The sequence below is a fragment of the Diabrotica virgifera genome, chromosome 1, assembly GCF_917563875.1.
Source record: "Diabrotica virgifera virgifera chromosome 1, PGI_DIABVI_V3a".
Lineage (NCBI taxonomy): Eukaryota > Metazoa > Arthropoda > Insecta > Coleoptera > Chrysomelidae > Diabrotica > Diabrotica virgifera.
In genome coordinates, this window is record NC_065443.1 from 158,601,784 (window position 1) to 158,622,829 (window position 21,046).

At 34.0% G+C, this 21,046-nt stretch overlaps 1 protein-coding gene across 4 annotated transcripts in view; it reads left to right on the forward strand.

Annotated features, from left to right (window-relative positions):
- Positions 1–21,046, forward strand: part of LOC114335929 (cytochrome P450 4d8) — a 129,865-nt gene that overhangs the window by 89,128 nt on the left and 19,691 nt on the right. For all 4 annotated transcript variants that reach the window (XM_028286214.2, XM_050641699.1, XM_028286215.1 and 1 more), the window contains exon 4: positions 19,202–19,387. In XM_028286214.2, the coding sequence (XP_028142015.1) occupies positions 19,202–19,387 (186 nt within the window). The remainder of the gene's footprint in view (positions 1–19,201; positions 19,388–21,046) is intronic.

Here is a 21,046-nt window from a genome sequence, read left to right on the forward strand (position 1 = left end):
TGAGTACCGGTAATCATATCGAGAATCGTATTTCTCAGTAGGTAGGTTTGTAAAGGTAATCCGATATAACAACGACCTTCACCAATCTGTTTAAGAGATAAAAATGATTTTATTACTATGATTATTTTTATACTTTTGCATTAAGTACCGGTAATCATATCGAGAATCGTATTTCTCAGTAGGTAGGTATTTTGTATAGGTATTCCGATATAGTCACGACCTTCACGAAGTACGAAGTAATCATAATAATCAAAGTAATCAAAGTAGATACAATAGTCGTTACCCGCTCTGTTACGATTGGTACGAAGTAATCAGAGTAATCAAAGTAATCATAGTAGATATAATAGTCGTTACTGGCTCTGATACGATTGGTACGAAGTAACGAAGTAATCAGAGTAATCAAAGTAGATACAATAGTCGTTACTCGCTCTAATACGATTGGTATGAAGTAACGAAGTAATCAGAGTAATCAAAGTAATCAAAGTAGATACAATAGTCGTTACTAGCTCTGATACGATTGGCACGAAGTAACGAAGTAATCAGAGTAATCAAAGTAACGATTTGACTCTCTGTATAGTAATCGTTACTTTCGGTATTCGTAAGTAACGAGTACTTTGTAACGAATAGTTACTTTTTCAACATCACTAGTATTCGGGTCACCGAATAAGGTTAACGCGAGACAACCATGCAAACATGCGAGCTACTCACATGAATAAGTTTAGGCTGCGCTGCATTCGGAAAAATGAGACGTGTTTAAATCAAACACGTCTCTCATGAGAACTCTCACAAAAACATCAGCTGAAAAATTGAGAAGGACACAACGAAAGACGGAGAGATTAATGCTTGGAATAAGCTTAAGACATAGAGTAAGAAACGAGGAAGTTCGTAGACGAACCGTAGTGGAAGATATTACATATCGAACTTATTACAAGGCAAAAATGGAGATGGGCGTTACAAGAATGGAAGACAACAGGTGGATGAAGAAATTGCTTGAGTGGAGACCATGGGTAGACAAACAGTGGAAGACCTCCAACGCGATGTATCGACGACCTTAAAATAATTATTGTGACCAATTGGATAGCAGAGGCGCAGAGCAGAAGAAGATGGAAATATCTGAAGGAGATAATGTTCAACAATGGACAAATCAGAGCTGATTGATGATGATGATGATCCTAGTATGAAACCTAGTCCAGCCCAAACGACCATTATTTGCCTCTAGACTAGAATATCAAATCGAGTCTACATTTACTGCGCTATTAAAGATATTTTACAAAATTCCAAAAACATGTTTTTCCAGCACGTAAATTAATTACAATTTCTACTATAGTCCAGAGAAATAAGATTTTTCTTGTGACACATCCCCCTCCAGGCCAAAATTTTTTTTTTGAGTAGTATGGACATCTATATTAATAACCTATATTATGTTTCCTGCAGCCGATTTTGATGATAGGGTAAGGCAGATAACTGGCCTATTAGAAATATTTAGAGAACTAAAGGCAACAGAATCATGAAAATTGGAATGAAGGGGGTTTGAAGGGTGGTCTACTTAATGAAAGTATTTTCATCAATTTTCCACTTCCTGTTATACCGGAAGTTGCTTAAAACTTCGTTTTTTAAATGGGACACCCTGTATATTTTTACATTTTTAGATTCTACTCGATGTCTTCTTTCTTAAAATATGTAGTTTTGTAATGTTATACAGGGTAGGTTAAAAGCTAATTACGTTTTTTTATTAATTTCGTAACAAATTTCACACCCTGTAGAATTGTAGTAGTTGGATATCAAAAACTCTATTTATGTTAAAATTATTTTTAATATAGTCTACTGTTATTAAAAATTATTAGTATATGTAAATGTTAAATTTTAGAATACAGGGTTGGTCGAAACTCGGAATGGAGATTTTCTGAATTTTCTTAAATGGAACACCCTATATTTTAGTATTGCAATGAAAAGACATTTTATGGTACCTTTTTATTTCTTAAGCATTCCCTATACCTAAATGCTTTAATTTGTGCTTAATTGTTAATCGCGCCAAGAATGTTAACTACGTAGGTATTTTGGTAGCTCAACCATTATTGGTAATTTTAAAGATCAGTCTAGATTAATATGTATTTATTTCCGAAAAATTATTTGTGATTGAATATTTTCACGACCAACCTAATCAAATTTCACGTATTTTTTGTTGAAATTAATGTTTGGCTTGAATCACCAATAACTCACAAATTAAAGTAGTTAGGTATAGGGAATGCTTAAGAAATAAAAAAGTAGCATAAAATATCATTTCATTACAATAATAAAATGTTATTATTGTAATGAAATTATCCATTTAAGAAAACTCAGAAAATACTCTTTCCGAGTTTCGACCAACCCTGTATAGTACAATTCAACGTTTAGCTATACTAACATTTTTTAACAATAGTAGACTATAATAAAAATCGTTTGAACATAAACAGAGTTTTTGATGTCAAACTATTACAATTCTACAGGGTGTGAATATTGCTAGGAAATTAAGAAAAAAAAAACGTAATTATCTTTTAAACTACCCTGTATAACATTACAAAACCTCATATTTTAAGAAAGAAGACATCCAGGAGTATCCAAAAATGTAAAAATATACAGGATGTTCCATTTTAAAAAAACGAAGTTATAAGACACTTCTGGTATATCCGGAAGTAGCAAATCAATGAAAATATTTTCATTAAAGAGATCACTCTTCAAAACCCCTTCATTCCAATTTTCATGATTCTGTTTCCTTTAGTTCTCGAGATATTTCTAATAGGACTTTTATCTGCCTCACCCTGTACATAGTTTTAAACAAATCAAAATCAAAAAACGGTAAATTTTCGCTTTTTGCGTCTATTACTAAAAAGTGAAGCATTCTAAACAAATCTGAGAACAATAAACTCATAAACCATATTAAAAACTTCAATATCGCGTTCGCTGAATATGTCTATCCTTATTTGTTGCTTAGAAAATTGCAAAATATGTAAGTCGTAAATTTTGAGATTTTATAAATATTCATAACTTATGTAGCGGGTAGCACTCTTCTACGACCCCGGTAGAAGACAGGCTGCTACAAGGAATGGCGTCCTTGCCCTACGCTAGCTACTGACTTTCTCCTCTATCCCAAGCCCCAGGAGATGTCAGGTCCTTAACCTCTCCTCTCATACATCCCAATTTCCACGACCTTTATATCCTACCCCTATTCACCGAATGATTGCCGGTATAAGCAATTACCCACTTTCTGACCAACGGCTTTGGGCCGATTTTGGATGAGTTGGAAAGTGGTAGGACACCCCTTTGTCCTGGGGTTGAGAAATCGGCCTCGAAGGCGGAGGAATCAAAAGCATGGTCAACGGCATAAGGATGTAGAAGGCAAGGGGAAACCACTACATTAAAGATCTCTATGGATATCCCTAGTACAATCATCATGGTCTTAGTAACCAATAACGGCGTTACCGATCATGACCCTCGGAAGCCAAGATCTGGCAGGGGAAGAAAAGACAAGGCCTCTCAGGTCGTTAATCAGCGAAATCCTTGTCAGAAGAACGAAGGCGAAATAATAAGACTGTCAAACACTAGAATTGGAACCTGGAATGTTCAGAGTATGTTTCAGCCTGGTAAGATGCACAATATTATTCAAGAAATGAACAGGTTGAATATTGATGTACTGGGTATCAGTGAAGCCAGGTGGCCCAACTAAGGTTGTTTCTCAACAAATGAAGCCACAATATATTATTCCGGTAGCGAGGACAATCAACATCGACACGGCGTGGCAGTCATAGTTAATAAAAAATCTAATAGAGCAGTAGAAGGCTTTTTCCCTATCTCAGAAAGAGTAATGGCATTAAAGTTAGTGACATCTCACGCCAGATTGAACTTGATACAAGTGTATGCTCCTACGGCGAATGCCTACGAAGAAGAGGTTGAGCTGTTTTATCGGGATATCGAAGAGGCACTGAAAAAAACGAAAACTAGAGAAATCACGATAGTCCTAGGTGATCTCAATGCAAAGATTGGAAGGGGGCAAAGCGGAAGGTGTGTGGGAAATTATGGTCTGGGAAATCGTAACGAGAGAGGAGATCGTCTAATACAATTTTTCCAAGAGCAGAATTTGATTATTACAAACACATTCTTCAAGCTACCAAACAGACGACTCTATACATGGCGATCGCCCGCCGATACATCGGAGAAAGTAGTTAGGAACCAGATAGACTACATTATGATAAATGAAAGATACCGTAATGCTGTTAAAGCTGTGAAAGCATATCCCGGAGCAGACGTGGCCTCAGATCATAACCCACTTATCGCCAGGATTACATTCACACTTAAAAACGTTAAAAGACATCAAAGAACTTATACAATAGACACAAGTAAGATTAAACAACAAGATATAAAAGAATGCCTCCAACATGAACTGCATATGAACTGTAGCAAACTGAACATAGACACCAATGATATTGACGAGCACTGGGATCGACTAAAATATTGCCTACTAGAACCGTGCAAAGAAATACTGCAGACTTCTACAAAAAGAAATAAAGAATGGATGAACGACGAGATACACAATATGATGGAACAACGGAGACAACATAAGAACAAAGATAACAATACATACAGGGAGATTAACCACCAGATAAGAAGGATGATAAACCAGGCAAAAGAAAAATACTTTGAAGATAAATGCAAAGAGATCGAGGACCTTCAAAAAAGATACGATCTATTTAATCTACACAAGAAAGTAAGAGAAATGGCAGGGCTAAGAAAACAAAATCTCACTGGTGCACTTCTGGATCGACACGGGATTACTATAACACAGACCGATGAGAAAGTACAACGCTGGGCAGAATACATACATGAACTGTTCGATGATGAAAGAGGAGACCTGGAAAACATAGAACTTACTTCAGAAGAAATAGGTCCAGATATCACAAAAGAAGAACTAGCACACGCATTAAAAACAATGAAGAACGGAAAAAGCCCTGGTCCTGACATGCTTTCTATCGAATTAATAAAAATTATAGATGAACAGCACATTGATGTTCTAGTTATACTTTTGAACCAAATTTATAGCTCAGGCGTATTACCCAAAGAATGGTTAACGTCGATCTTTGTTTGTCTCCCCAAAAAGAAAAACGCAAGAGAATGCGCCGATTACCGCACCATCAGCTTGATGTCCCATGTGCTGAAGTTGCTACTGAAAGTCATCCATAACCGAATATACCATAAATTGGACATAGATATTAATGATACACAATTTGGGTTTCACAAAGGCCTAGGAAGGCGTGAAGCTCTTTTCTCACTTAATATCCTAATACAAAGGTGCCTAGACGTCAATCAAGATATATATGTCTGCTTTATTGACTATAATAAAGCTTCCGATAAAGTACGACATGAACAATTAATGAATGTCCTGAAATTAAAGAATATAGACTACAATGACCTCAGGATCATATCTAATTTATAGTATAAGCAGCGAGCAAAAGTACGTGTTAACGAACAGTTGTCAGAGGAAATTGAAATTAGACGTGGGGTGAGACAGGGATGCGTATTGTCTCCAGTTTTCTTTAATGCCTACTCGGAAGAGATCCTAAAACAAACTCTTGAGGGTGAAACAGCTGGAATAAAGGTGAACGGAGTTCCCATTAACAATATTAGATATGCGGATGACACTGTCGTCTTAACCGAAAATATTGAAGATCTTCAGAGACTGGTTAACAGAATAGCGACATATAGCCAAGAATACGGTTTAATAATGAACATCAAGAAGACAAAATTTATGACAATATCTACAACTCAAGAAAATAACGAGAATCTCCTCATAAACGGAACCAACGTCGAACAAGTAGACCAATATGCATATCTTGGAACAATGATCAACTCCACAAATGATTACTTCCAGGAGATTAAAATTAGAATAGAAAAGGCTAGAGCGAATTTTAACAAAATAAGAAAAGTGCTCTGCACAAGAGATCTAAGGTTAGAGCTAAGAATAAGGTTGGCTAGGTGCTACGTTTTCTCGACTCTGTTTTACGGAATGGAAGCTTGGACTCTGAATGCGGCATCAATGAAAAAACTGGAATCATTCGAGATGTGGGTATATAGAAGAATTCTAAAAATATCATGGACAGAACACGTCACAAACAAAGAGGTTCTGAGAAAGATGAATAAAGAAATGGAAGTCTTAAATACAATTAAAACCAGAAAATTGGAATATCTCGGACATACTACACGTGGAGAGAGATACAACTTGCTCCAACTCATTATGCAGGGAAATATTCAAGGAAAAAGAAGCATAGGGAGACGCAGAATATCGTGGCTGCGCAACCTGAGAGAATGGTATGGATGTACATCAAACGAACTTTTCAGAGCAGCCGTCTCCAAGGTCCGAATAGCTATGATGATTTCCGACCTCCGTCGCTGAGATGGCACTTGAAGAAGAAGATATCTTATGTAAAAATTAAGTAAGAACCTTCTTATTACACGGAATGCTGAGACTTCTTGTGCTTAAATTATATTTTAAATTTTAAAGCAATTGGTCAAATAGTTTAAAAGTTATTTAATTTGTTTTTCCCAAATCCATTTTTTTTTTGTTACACAATAAGTTAGAAAATTATGAGGTTACAGTAATACTTCGGACAGTTTTTGAAAGAAGAACATCCATACTATTAACTTAACCTTCGGATGACCAAGCGGGGAAATTGTGACCCCAGCGTATGTTTTTCTTTAATAAATTCAAAAGTATTTTCAATTTTTTAACTCATTATTTTTTTATTTGACTTTAATATCATTCTAGATATCCTCATATTTTGAAATAAAAAAAATTCCCTATATTTTACGAATAAAAAATATATTCTGAAGTTGATGTTTAGTAAATACCGTTTATTATGTGTAATTCCAAGTAGTTTTACGCTAATGACGTCGACTTTGCAAAGTAACAAGACACTTACTCAACATACACACTACACATGACACTAATACTCATGTTGTGACTGGCTGAATGACATAAAGTCCATTCCATAAAAAAAAACTTCATTTTTTGTTTTTGACATTTTTGACCTGGGGTCATTTCCCCCCCTCCCTTGGTCATCCGTGTAACAAAAAAGGTTGGTCATCGGAAGGTTAATTAAAAAAAATGGCAAAAAGTAATTTTAGACAGTGTAAAATTATTTTGCAAAAACATGTCGATTTTTTGCTTTCCTCATCATCATTATTCTCTTTGCCTTATCCCTATGCGGGGTCGGCTTCCCTAATTGCATTTCTCCATACAATTCTATCTTGAGTCATATCAATATTAATCCCCTTTACCAACATGTCCTGCCTAATCGTCTCCCCCCACGTCTTTTTTGGTCTTCCTCTCCTACTCCTTCCAGGAATCTGCATTTCCGCAATTCTTCGTATTGGGTGATTAGCGTCTCGACGTTGAACATGACCAAACCATCTCAACCTATGTTCTCTCATTTTGGCATCAATTGGTGCCACACCTAGACTTCCCCTAATATACTCATTTTTAATTTTATCCTTTTTTGTCACTTCACTCATCCATCTAAGCATTCTCATTTCCGCACCTGCATTCGTTGTTCCTCTTTCTTTTTCACTGCCCAACATTCAGTTCCGTACATCATAGCCGGTCTTATGGCTGTTTTATAAAATTTTCACTTCAACTTCATTGGAATTTTCCTGTCACACAGCACGCCACTCGCTTCCTTCCACTTCATCCATCCAGCCCTAATTCTACTGCATGCATCTCCATCTATTTCTCCATTACTCTGTAATACCGATCCCAGGTACTTAAAACTATTGATTTTTACAATCAGTGTCGATTTTTTGCTCTCCTATAAACAATTAAAATAATTTTTAGCCGTTACCCGTAGAAAAATTCTTTTTTTCATATTTAAAAAGACTGAAACCCCTCCATATTTTTAATTCACGTTTTTAACACATTTTATTCATGTTTTTGCAAAATAATTTTGCAATATTCAGAATTATTATTTGTCATTGTTTTTTAATTGAATTAATAGTGTAAATCTTCTTCTTTCATAAAGTATCCAAAGTATTACTGTAACTTCATCATTTTCGGACTTATAGTGTTGCAAAAAAATTAATTTTGGATAAACAAGTTAAATAACTTTTAAACTACTTATTTGACCAATTGCTTCAAAATTTAGGGTATGATTTAAGCACCAGAGGTCTCAGAACTCCGTGTAATAAAAAGGTACTAAGTTAATTTTTACATAAGTTATGAATATTTATAAAAACTCAAAATTTATGATTTATTTTGCAATTTTCTAAGCAACCAATAAGGATAGACATATTCAGCGAACGCCATATTGAAGTTTTTTATACGATTTATAAGCTTCTTATTCTCAAATTTGTTTAAAATGCTGAGGTGTAACCAGGATCCTAAGGGGGGGGTTACCTCTACTTGAAGGTCTCTGGGGGGTATGGAATAGTAATGGTGTTAAGCGTATATAGCTCAAAGTACATCCAAAAGGGGGGGTTATAACCCCCTGGTTGCGCCTATAAAAATGCTTAACTTTTTGGTAATAGACGAAAAAAGCGAAAATTTACCGTTTTTTAATCTTCATTGGTTTATAACTATGTATATCATCAAAATCGGCTGCAGGAAACATATACGTTATTATTATAGATGTCCATACTACTCAAAAATTAGGTTTCGGCCTGGAGGGGGTTGTGTCACCAGCAGGATATTAGTTTTCCTTATTTCTCTGAACTACTAAACCACTATTAGTTTGAGATGGCCAACCATCTCAAACATTGCCATTACTAAAAACGCCCAAAAAGTGTTGGTATTAGTTTGTTATCTCCAATATCTTTTCTTGAGAGCAGGTCCTAACCATAGCTATGTTCTGGGTTTTGAAAGACAAGAAAACTTTTCTTTAGGCGGTGGTCTCCAATAGACGCTGTAGACTGTGTACAGCGCCAAGCCGTAGCAAAATTGTTCATTTTCGTTACTTTTAGAAAAATTTGAAGGACAAAACTATCTTAGAACCGAAAATAGGAGTAAATCTAAAACAAATTCAAATTACGGGTGAATTGAAGTGGCCACCGACTTGGCAGGTTGTCTCCAATAGACGTCGTAGGCTACGTACAGCGTGTATTGGAGATCATGGACTAAAATTTTAACTTCCTTCCATTTATAATTATTCACTTTAAAAATATCTCTTACAAAATCTTCCTATCTGATGATATAAACTTTTATCACTACAATCAGCAGGGCACATGTCATAGCTTTTATATGCCATATTAGTCGAAGTAATGAAGCATAAAATCCGACAAAACCTCGCAATTTTTACAGAAGGGATCGATTTGCATGAAAATTTGAGAATAAGTAGTGGATAGTCCAAGGATCAAAATCTATATGTTGCCGAAAGGCGCTTTTACCATAGGGGTGGTTGCCATCCCATCTCGGGTGTGGAAATTTTTTATTATATTTTGACCCAAAAGTTGGTAAAAACTTTCATTGTAAACAAAAAACGTTCTATACATTTTTGTGATAAAATTAATAGTTTTCGATTTATTCGCTATCGAAAGTGTTAGTTTTATATCGAAAAAATCAATGTTTTTAATAAGTTTTCTGCTAATAACTCCAAAAGTTTTCGTTTTATCAAAAAACTTGACAAAAATGTACCTTTTGAAAAAATGAGCAAAACCGTTTTGTTTTTTAATTTTCTTTAAGACCAATAGTAATCGAGCTATACTTTATTATATGTTAGCTCTTCTTCGTCAAATGATAAATATTGTAGATTCAAAGTCAAAAGACGGGAAAACTATGCATTTTTCGAGGATAACTTGTTCAAACTAATTTAAAGTATTTAAAAATATCTATCTCCAGAAATAAAAAAAAGTCTCTAGCTTAAAAATTGAGTGACTTATAATGAAAAGAATGTCAGTCCCTATTTTGTTCAGCGAAAAAGTGATCGGAAGCAACCGCCCTAATCATCACCCTAATTAAAATTAGTCATTGACCTTATTTGATCTTTTTTATTTATGTATTGTTAATAGGTTCTAGAAGTTTGACCGGCCTAGAAGGATCAGTTTTTAAAAAAATTAAGTTAAAAGCGAATAACGAATTTTTGTAGTTTGAAAAAAAATGGCGTTTTCTTTAGAATAGAAAGATTAGCATCATAGATACGAAAAAATTTTTAATAATGAAATTGTAGCTTATTGACTTCCCAAGAGCGTGGTTTGCAAAAAATTTTTCTATGGTAAAAATTCAGTGAACTATTGACAATTAAAACTAGTAATAACATGCAAAAACCACCTTTACCAACCCTTTCGAAATCACCTCTTTTTGCGACTGAGAACTTTTAAAAAAATCTAATATTAATACGCGTATAGGTCTTGTAAAAACCTACAAAATTCTTTTTTACCGAACTTTCTAAGATAAAAAATAAAAAGTTACGGTTAAAAAATCAATATATTATTTTGAAAAAAAAAGAGAAATCCAATTGGAAGCATAATAATGTAAGTTAGCGGTGTTTTTAGTCATTGGCCTTATTCATTCTTCTTTATTTATATATTATTAATAGATTCTAGAAGTTTAAGTGGCTTAAAATGATTAGTTTTTAAAAAACTAGAGTAAAAAGCGAATAACGAATTTTCGTAGTTTGGTAAAAAATGCCATTATCTTCAGAATAGAAAGATTAGCATCAGGGATACGAAAAAATGTTTAAATATGAAATTGTAGGTTATTTAATTCCCAAGAACTTGGTTTGAAAAAAAATTTTCTACGGCAAAAATTGAGTGAATCGTAAATGAGTATATCGAAAAACATTGATTTTTGGATATAAAACTAACACTTTCGATAGCGGATAAATCGAAAACTATTAATTTTATCAAAAAAATGTATAAAACATTTTTTGCTTAGAACGAATGTTTTTATCAACTTTTGCGGTCAAAATATAATAAAATATTTCCACCCCCGATATGGGGTGGCAACCACCCCCATGGCAAAAACGACTTTGGGCATCATATAGATTTTGATTCTTGGACTATCCACTCCTTATTCTCAAATTTTCAAGGAAATCGATCCATTCTGTAAAAATTGCAAGGTGAAAAGCTTTGGTTCCTGGACTATATTACTACATGCTCATAAGTAGCAGACACAGGTGCTTTCTAGTCCCCACCTTTAAACAATACACAGAACAATTTTTTGTTTTGAGTAGGGAAGTGGAAAAATCTCCGAAAGACATTGGATGTACAGTGACAATCGGGATATCCTCTTAGTAGTGTTGGATTCGACTCGAAGGCATATCCGCATGCTTCGCCTCAGAAGTTCTGGTCACTTCAATCGCCTACCAATTAAAAAACCACCTTCCTTCGCCGGATAATGAGCCGGTAACCATACTAGGGTACGGCCTCATTAACCATAGGCCACGACAAGTCGTTTTGTACTTAGCCCTTTAAAGCGACCTCTAAAAACCTGGTGTATAGTGCCTGTTATAAAAATAAACTCAAAAAATCCCTTCTTTGTTCTAATAAGGTATGAAATATAATAATAAACTGTAATTATAGTATTAAGATCCGAATCTAGGTCGACCTTCACCCAACGGTTTGCCAGATGAAACATTTTTTTTATTAAATTTCATACGTAAACAAATACTAATTGCATGGGTTGCCTATCTAAATCTTATCATAGCTATCCTTTGCGCAAGTATATTTTTGTGAATTTGTTTTTGAAAATCTAGTAGAATTAAACAAAATAAGTTATCAATAGAAGTATAGTCGAGGCATTGAAGCACAAAAAAAGGTCTTACTGTCGATTTTTGGCGCAGTAAGACGGATTTTAATGCAGTTTGGTGCGTTGGATTCGTGAGAATGAATTTCAAGTGAGAATGCAAGAAAAATGCATTTCAAAAGTACATTTTGAAATAGGCAATTTTTATAAATTTGCAACTCGGTAAATTTTCATACTCGGGGATTTTGGGGTCGCTGAAAACGAATATGAGGTCGGCAGGAGTGTGCAAATTACCTGGTGCCTGCAGCGTGTGCCATAAACGTCTTCCTCTGGAGTATTGTGGTAATTTATCATATAATTGGCTTAAACTCATTACTCGGGGTTTTTGGGGTAGCTGAAAATGAACATGAGGTCGGCGAGAGTGTGCAAACTACCTGGTGCCTGCAGTAGGTGTAATAAACGTCTTTCTCTAGACTATTTTGGTAATTTGTTAAATAATTGGCCCAAACTTGTTACTCAGGGTAACTATCATTATTTTGTTCAGGATCTCCATTTTTTTTTAATTTGGTGCTTAAAATTATGTTGGCAGTATTGATATATTCTTGACTAATTTCATGTAGGATTTATTGCCTTTCTCTCTGACACGTTTGTATACACTAATATAACGGTTACACTGTAAACAAAACAACACGTTTTTCTTTCTTATTTTGATTTCCTGTTATTTAAATAATTTATTATAAAGAAGTGTAAAAAATATTTTTTTTATTTAAATTAACGTGTCTCAGCAACTCAGGTCATTGACACGGTTACAAAAGTAAGGTTTACAATATGTTTAAATTACAAGAATTAAGAAAATTAAGAATTTAAATTAAGAAATTACAATATCAGCAAAATGATAAGAAACAACATTTATATGGCGTAGTATAACCGAGAGTCTTTGAGAAACATTATCACATTATTAAAGTTACTATTATCAATTATCACTAAGAGTGGTGGTTTGGTCTTCATCCAGTTTATGTTGTCTTCGGGTGTTCGTGTATAGCTGGCACTCAACTAGTATGTGTTTGACGGTGACACGAGTGTTGCAGGTATGACAGCAAGGAGGATTTCCCTGGCTCATTAGGTAACCATGTGTAAGACGGCAATGTCCAATTCTTAGTCTTCTCATGACAACTTTGTCCCTTCTACAAAGTGCTGGTATTTTAAGGCAGGTATTCTGGTTTGAATATTATGGAGTTTTGAGTTTGTTCTTTTCTAGAGGTTTTGCCAGACTCTCATATTTTATATATCTCCCTATATTACTGTATCTATACCCCTTAATGAAATTATTGACCACGGCTGCCAACTTCTTATGGCTATGTACAATGCCCCGATAAGTTTCAGGAAACCGAATATTCCTGAGCAATTTAAACTGAGTAATATCCAATTAGCTGAAACTTACCGATACAGAAAAACAGTACAGATATGGTACAGAATGTACTTAATGGCTATTGCCAAAAATAAAAAGATTGTCATTGGAAAAATTCTTTCATCTGTTGATGCATTTACCCAGCATTTAAAAAGGTATATTTACAAACACAAATTTGGCTGCATGGAGAGGACATTAATATGAACCCAATCGATTGGGGATGGGAATTAGAAAATAATGTATTAATTCCAGTTAGAATGACTCAGCCACCTGGTTCTCCAAACATTTTAAATTTGATATTCTGTAGTTGTAAGTCAGACTGCGGTAACTCATGCGGGCGCAGGAAGCATGGGTTAGTTTGCAATTTAGCCTGCAAAAATTGTGCAGGCTCTGATTGCACAAATATTGCATTGGACTTGAGAGAGGAAGGCAATAATGAAGAAGAAGATGATAATGATGAATAAAATGAATTTTAAAGATAAATTACGATAAATTTTGTATAATAGACTTTTTTAACCATAAATATATTATCATAATAAAAATTTATGTTTATTTATAATAAAAATACCACCCTTTTCGATCACTATAGTTACATCGAAGAAAATAGATTACCCGAAGAACCCCCGAGTAATAAGTTTAAACTAATTATATGATAAATTACCATAATACTCCAGAGGAAGACGTTTATTACACCAGCTGCAGGCAACAGGTACTTTGCACACTTTCGCCGACCTCATATTCATTTTCAGCGACCCCAAAAACCCCCGAGTTACAAGTTTGGGCCAATTATTGAACAAATTACCATAATACTCCAGAGGAAGACGTTTATTACACCCGCTGCAGGCACCAGGTAGTTTGCACACTCTCGCCGACCTCATATTCGTTTTCATCGACCCCAAAAACCCCCCGAGTAAGAAAATTCGAGATGCAAATTTATAATAATTGCCTATTTCAAAATGCACTTTTGAAATGCATTTTTCTTATGCACAAATGCAATTTGAGATTTCTTATTCATTACATTAGTTCACAAAATTTCCTGACATTCTCACGAATCCAACGCACCAATCCGCATTAAAATCCGTCTTACTGTAAAAAAATCGACACTCCAATCCTTCAATGCCTCGACTAGTAGCACAGAAAACGAAAATAAATATCGTCTCCATACCACCAGACTGACAACAGGTGGAATACTGTCTTTGGTTACAACTCCTGAGATTTTAAAAATTTATAAATCATACAGGATGCCGAGGAAATTAAGATGAGAGAATTTTAAATAATTCACAACTCATCTGCTCAGCGTGATAAAAGCTCCAACAAGAAAGATTCCTTAATACTCAAATAAAAGAATAAATGAATTAAAAATGTATAAACATTCTCAATTTCTTTGCAATACGAAAATGCAGCAGCTACATAATACTATGGTCAAATCTGAGAGTGCAGGAAGAGTCTATACCAGTTTCGGGGGTTGTTTCCCCCTCATGAGTAGTCCCATATCCTCCTCTCTCAGATTCTTCCACGTACCACACTTTGGGCCTTTCCGAATTGCAAAGAAAGACATTTCAAAGGCCCAAAGTGTGGTACGTGGAAGAATCTGAGAGAGGAGGATATGGGACTACTGATGAGGGGGAAACAACCCCCGAAACCGGTATAGACTCTTCCTCTACTCTCAGATTTGACCATAGTATTATGCAGCTGCTGCATTTTCGTGTTGAAAAGAAATTGAAAATATTTATACATTTTTATAGTAGAATTATTTTATTTTTAAATTAAATAGGCCTATTCAGTACAATCCATAGTATACCTATTCAAAACAGAATTCAAGGATCTAAATTGGAAAATAAGCCAACGGTAGCAAATTTTTAAAGACATCTCAAAAAACAAAGGATTTTGTTGTGGACATCAAAACTTATCATTAGACCATGGTAAACAAAAAATTTAAAAATATTTTATTAGCTTGTGAGTTTCTCCAGGTAACGCTGTCGATTCTTTCAGTTTTGTCAATTTTTGACTTTTGGGCATCACTCAGAAGTCAAAACAACGAATGTTTATTATTGTTAAAGATAAAATAAGCATAAAACAAAAAATATGTCGACTGCTTTACCTCAAGCAATGTCTAAAGAAAATTTATACAGAATTCCAGACGGATCGGTCAAATAGTTTTTGAGTGACAATGTCTACCGCCTTGAAGAAAGCAGTTTTGAGGATAACACGTTTTTGTCAACTTTTATTTTTAATTTCTTTTTTGTCTGTCAAATCGTAAAGTGATGCACACCGGGATATGATTTTGAATCGCGGAGTAATTTACAAAAAATGGGAACAGGTGTTGACCGTTGTTCACCACGTTGGCGCGCTGCGGCAAACCTTCTGCAGCGAGTCGAAGGTAGGGATATTCCACACTACAGTTAAGTCCGCGAGTCTTTACCCGTGCGTCATTAATACCTGGCGAGATAAAACACATACTTTTTATCTAGTATCATTCTCTTCCACGCATGAAACTAATGACAAACCAGCTGCCGCCTGTTATTAAGTAATAACACATGTTATTTTTATGAACGATCTAGACTCAGTGCATTGAAAAGAGATAGGTACGAAGAAAGACGATTGGGGATGTTTTCACATATTTTAAGTACAATTTCTGACGTTTTGGTTTGTTTACTTTTGTGGCTGACAGTTTGTTGAATTTTTTGCTATTATTTTGTCGAATTTTTGCATTTTGAAGTTTTTTATAGTATACAAACAGTTGTTTTCACAGCTAATTTTATATTGGAGTTAGAAATTTTATGATAATTTTATGTTATTTTACGATAAATTTAGACAACGTACAAATACCCTCATTGGTGACACATTTAAGGAATGCTTGTGTTTAATGTTCCGCCAAAGTGAATAAAATACGAAAAAGAAAATATGTTATCGAATTTTTTATAAATTTTTTATTTATTAATCAATGATAATAAAAGAATTTATTAAGCTACTTCAAATGTAGCTGTAATTATGCACCAAAATTTTAAAGCAAAACTTAAATTTGACATTCTATTTATTTGATAACGTCAAATTTTATACTATAACCCGTGATCGGAATATACCCACTTTCTGTCACTTACCGTTGCGTTTAGTAAATTTCCGACTTATTTCGTATGCTTTAAATGATGACGCACATGTAAAGACTCGGGGACTCAACTGTATCTCCCTACCTCCCTACCTTCGACACGCCTTGCAGCAGGGTCTAGCTGGCGCGCTTGAGCGTAGTGAGAAACGTTCAACAGCTGTTTCCATTTTTTTTTGAAAATTACTCCGCGATTCAAAAAGATATTCCAGTGTGCATTACTTTTTATTATTATATTTTATATTACATTCCAACGATTTGACAGACAAAAAATAAATTTAAAATAAAAGTTGACAAACTTTAAGCGCGTTTTTCTCAAAACTGCTTTTTTCAAAGGCGGTAGACAGTGTAACTCAAAAACTATGCTTGAAATGTTGACTTCAAACCCTATGCTCCCCCCTTAAGGATAGCTGTGACAATTGACATGCAATTAATATTCGTCTATGTATGAAATTTAATTAAAAAAATGTTTCATCCTGAAAACCGATGGGTGAAGGTTGATCTAGATTTGGATCCCGTACTATTATTATTACGCCATTTCCTTGTTTGACTTCATTAGATGTTGCATTGCGGGGAAAGATCTGTCTCGCGGCATCATTTGTATTTTAAGTTCTCGTTTTACTTTGTTGTCATTGATGATTGTTGATCCAAGATATTTGACTTCGAAGTTATTATCGCTTACGGTAACATCTTGTCTTATTTGACAACGTTGTTGTTTTGAAACGACAAACGACCATGTATTTTGTTTTGTCTTGATTTACTTTTAGACGGATATTTAATAGATACAGCCTCTTCAAAGCTCGAGAAAATATCCTAACTTCGAATGTTGATTATGTTACTGCAGCTACGTCATCGGCAAGACGGCAAAGGCAAGTATACCTAATTCGATCTTTGCTCCCCGAGCAGCTATACCTATATGGTTTGATTTTTGGCTTGCTTGACATATTATTTGACCAGGTTAAACAACAGTGGAGATAACGAATCTCCCTGTCTTAGTTCAGAATTTACGCAGGAAGCATAATTTGACGTTATCCCTTTAACTTTTGCAAAGGAGTTAATTACACACATTCATACCAAATGGTAAATTACTATTAAAGAATAAAAATACTTTACTTTAAGGCTATGGGTACATAATTCGCAAATATTTTACGTGTATCCCTACTTTTTCTGTCTTTACACGGCAAATTACGTGTAGTAAAATTCACACTGGTATGGATATGTAAACATTACTAGAATGTCATTCTACTTGAAAATGTCATCATTAATTTAAAGAGATGGGTTTTGAATGTTCTCGGGTAACTGTTATTTTTATAATTGCAAATTATTAATTCAGTTAATAAATGTGATCATTTTTTCACTATGTATTCAGTGATTGTAATAATTTATTTGTACAACAAAGACTAATACTCAATCGAGAAAAGAGGAAAAGTGTTAAAGTGATTTTTTAATAATATATTGTTATGGAACGCTTACAATTTTGAACATCTTTAACAACAAAATACTTGGATTACAGAATATATTATCCTGATGTATTCTCTGCTTGGATCTTCCACAAATAATACACAATAAATAACTTTTTATTAGGTTCACGTCTTAAATCAATTATTTATCAAATACATTATATATCAATAATATTTAATCAATAACTCAACATATTCCCGATGCAATGTCAAATATTTAAAATTGTCACTGATTGTCAGTGTCTGACTGACAATATATATGCTGACAATATTATATTCGGCTGAGTGCGTTGTAAGACAAAGATAGATTTGGAAAATATTACCACGGCATTGTGTTTATTTTTTTCGAATCCTGAAAAAACCAATAAATATTTTTGAAAAATTTAAACGCAGAATGAAAGACTAAATTATTACCGAGGGCCGAAAGTCCCTTAGAATAAATAAAAAGTTTATTGTGAATGATATATTTGAAATTAAAAATCACACTAAATTTTCTCTTAGTTTTTCACCCCTGTAACTTATTAAAATAAACATTGTAGAAGTTCTCAGGGACTTTCGGCCCTCGCTAATAACGTGATATTTCATTCTGCGTTTACATTTTTCATAAATACTTATTAGTTTTCTCAGGATTCGAAAAAAATGAATCCCCATTTGAATAGCACTGCAGCCAAAAATACGTACCGATCCTCTTAAGTTTCCAAATCACAGATAGTAGTAAAATGTTAATTACTGCAGTCAACTTTTATATTTGCTATACTTTGTTACTAAAGGGAACTGCTGAAAAAAGGTCCGAAATTATTTCCAGAAGATGGTGCTTTGTGCAAAGGGGTAGTTTGAGTAGATAGCTATTAGGTCTGGATCCCGCGTATGAAAAAAAGTTGATTAATAGCAAGCTGAAAATTTGTTAATAGCTTAAGGGTGTCTAGTCGGATAAACGTTGATATATGGGAACACTGAAACAGGGGCAGTTTTAATTGTGGGACAAGTTAAAAATTTGGAACGGTCACACCACGAAAACGGCACATTTATTTTGTCCGACAGAACAGACTTAAACTCTCCGAACAGAGATTAAACTCTCATGCAAAAATCAGACTGCTATTTATCACCTGTCATAATTCCTGTCATTTGACATATTCTACATGTTCCACTCATTAAAACATCCATTTGGTGATAAATAGCAGTCTGATTTTTGCATGAGAGTTTAATCTCTGTTCGAAGAGTTTAAGTCTGTTCTGTCGGACAAAATACAAGTGCCGTTTTCGTGGTCTGACCGTTCCAAATTTTTAACCTGTTCCACATTTAAAACTTCCCCTGTTCCAGTGTTCCCATATATCAAAGTTTGTCCGACTAGACACCCTTAAGCTATTAACAAATTTTCCGCTTGCTATTAATCAACTTTTTTTTCATACGCGGGATCCAGACCTATATTTCTAAAATAAAGTATCATGAAATGGAATATTAGTGGACTTATAACGTTTTTTTTTTTTGTTTATTTGATGTATTTAAAACTGTATATATTTCTGTTTTAGCTCCAAAATGGAAAAGAAGTAGAAAAATGCTGACTCCTTCGTTTCATTTTTCAATTCTTGATGTCTTTGTCGATACGTTTGATTCCAATGCTGCAATTTTAGTGGATCTATTGGATAAAGAAACTAACAAAGATAGTTTTGATATATTTCCGTATGTTAAAAACTGTACGATGGACGTTATCTGTGGTAAGTAAAAGTTAATTTGTTTACATAGGTACCTACTTACAGCGTATTTTATACATACTATTCAGTGTACGAAGGATAGGACCAATGGAAACTAAATAAGAATTTTCTTGACAACGTTGCCACTCTTCAGTGCAGTGCAGCGGCCGTGAAAGGTAGTATGTATTGGCAAGGACTTGTAGATAATTATCTCTGGTAACTGCTGTGTAATACTAAAGGAGGATTTATTTATGACAATTCACAGAATGTTCATTTTTCAACAAAACATACACGTGCTTAGATAATTTTTTGCAAATAATTCAAAAAGTAAGTATTTTATCGAAAAAAACATGCTTAGCAAAAATATAGTCTGTAAAACAGTGAAACAAAATTTTGTATGCATGACGTCTCTAGATCTAATAGAAGCAGAGTCATAGCTTAAGAAAAATAGGTTCATATTCGCCAAATTCCAAATAGAATATTTCAACGTGAAATAACCAAAAAATGAACTACTTTTTGGAGAAAACTCATTACAAATTTTTTAAATAGTTGAAAAAGCATTATTTCTGTTTTTATAAAAAAAAAGTTTCTAGCACCAAATGTAAGAACGCTCAAAATCTGTTGGTCCCTTTTGTTTTGGCAAAAAAATCGGGAAAATTATTCGATTACCCGAAATCGTACACCAGTAAAGCAACTTGTGAAATGGTAACAAATATGATATGCTAATTAGGGGGTGATTCTCCTGATTTTGTTACCAAAGCAAACGAACCAACTTTATTTTGAGTGTAACTTGTTTATTTTTATGCTAGACATTTTTTTTAACAAAAATAAAGCTTTTTTTCAACACTTTAAAAAGTTGTAATGAGTTTTCCCCAAATAGTGCTTCATTTTTTGGCTATTTCACGTACGTTAAATATTGGATTTGGAATTTGACGAATGTGAACCTTTTTTCATTAGCTATTAACTCTGCTTCTACTAGGTCTAAATATCTAATATATACCTACATATTTTTTTTTTCACTATTTTACAGGCTATATTTTGCTAATATTTTTTTCGACAAAATATTTACTTTTTGAGTAATTTGCAAATAAACGTCAAAAACGTGGTATTTTGTTGAAAAATGAACATATTCACTCGCAAATAACACGAAAAGTATCGGCTTGATGAAAAAACTCTATAGAACAAAAGTTACTTAGAATTAGTCAGCTTATCGAATTCCGGACTTATTTGGACGTACTTATGTTTTTTCAATCCCGAGAAGGGGCGAAACTCACCCCCAGGCAAAAGCACACATCGGCACAATATCACTTTTTCTGTTTGACTTGTTAGCTACGTTTACGCCAAATTTCATGTCAACCCAAGCGGTTCTAAATTTAGAGGTTTTGTAATATTTTACCGTTAAAGAACGTACTAAAAAGGTTAATGCTCAACTGAATAATACCATAACAATGCATGCTGAAGTAATTTAATTCACAACAAAACAATTATTTCTACTGCTAAGCGACCTACTATGGTGCTTCTCAGAGGCTTTTTTCAGTGCGTCACAAGTGACAGAAAAAAAGGTACATCTGTGATTATACACATTTATAACATTTACTCTATTTGTTGATAGATGGCGCTATAATTGGAAAAAAATTATCTACACAACTAAACAAGGTTTATCCTTGAAAATTATCTAAAAAC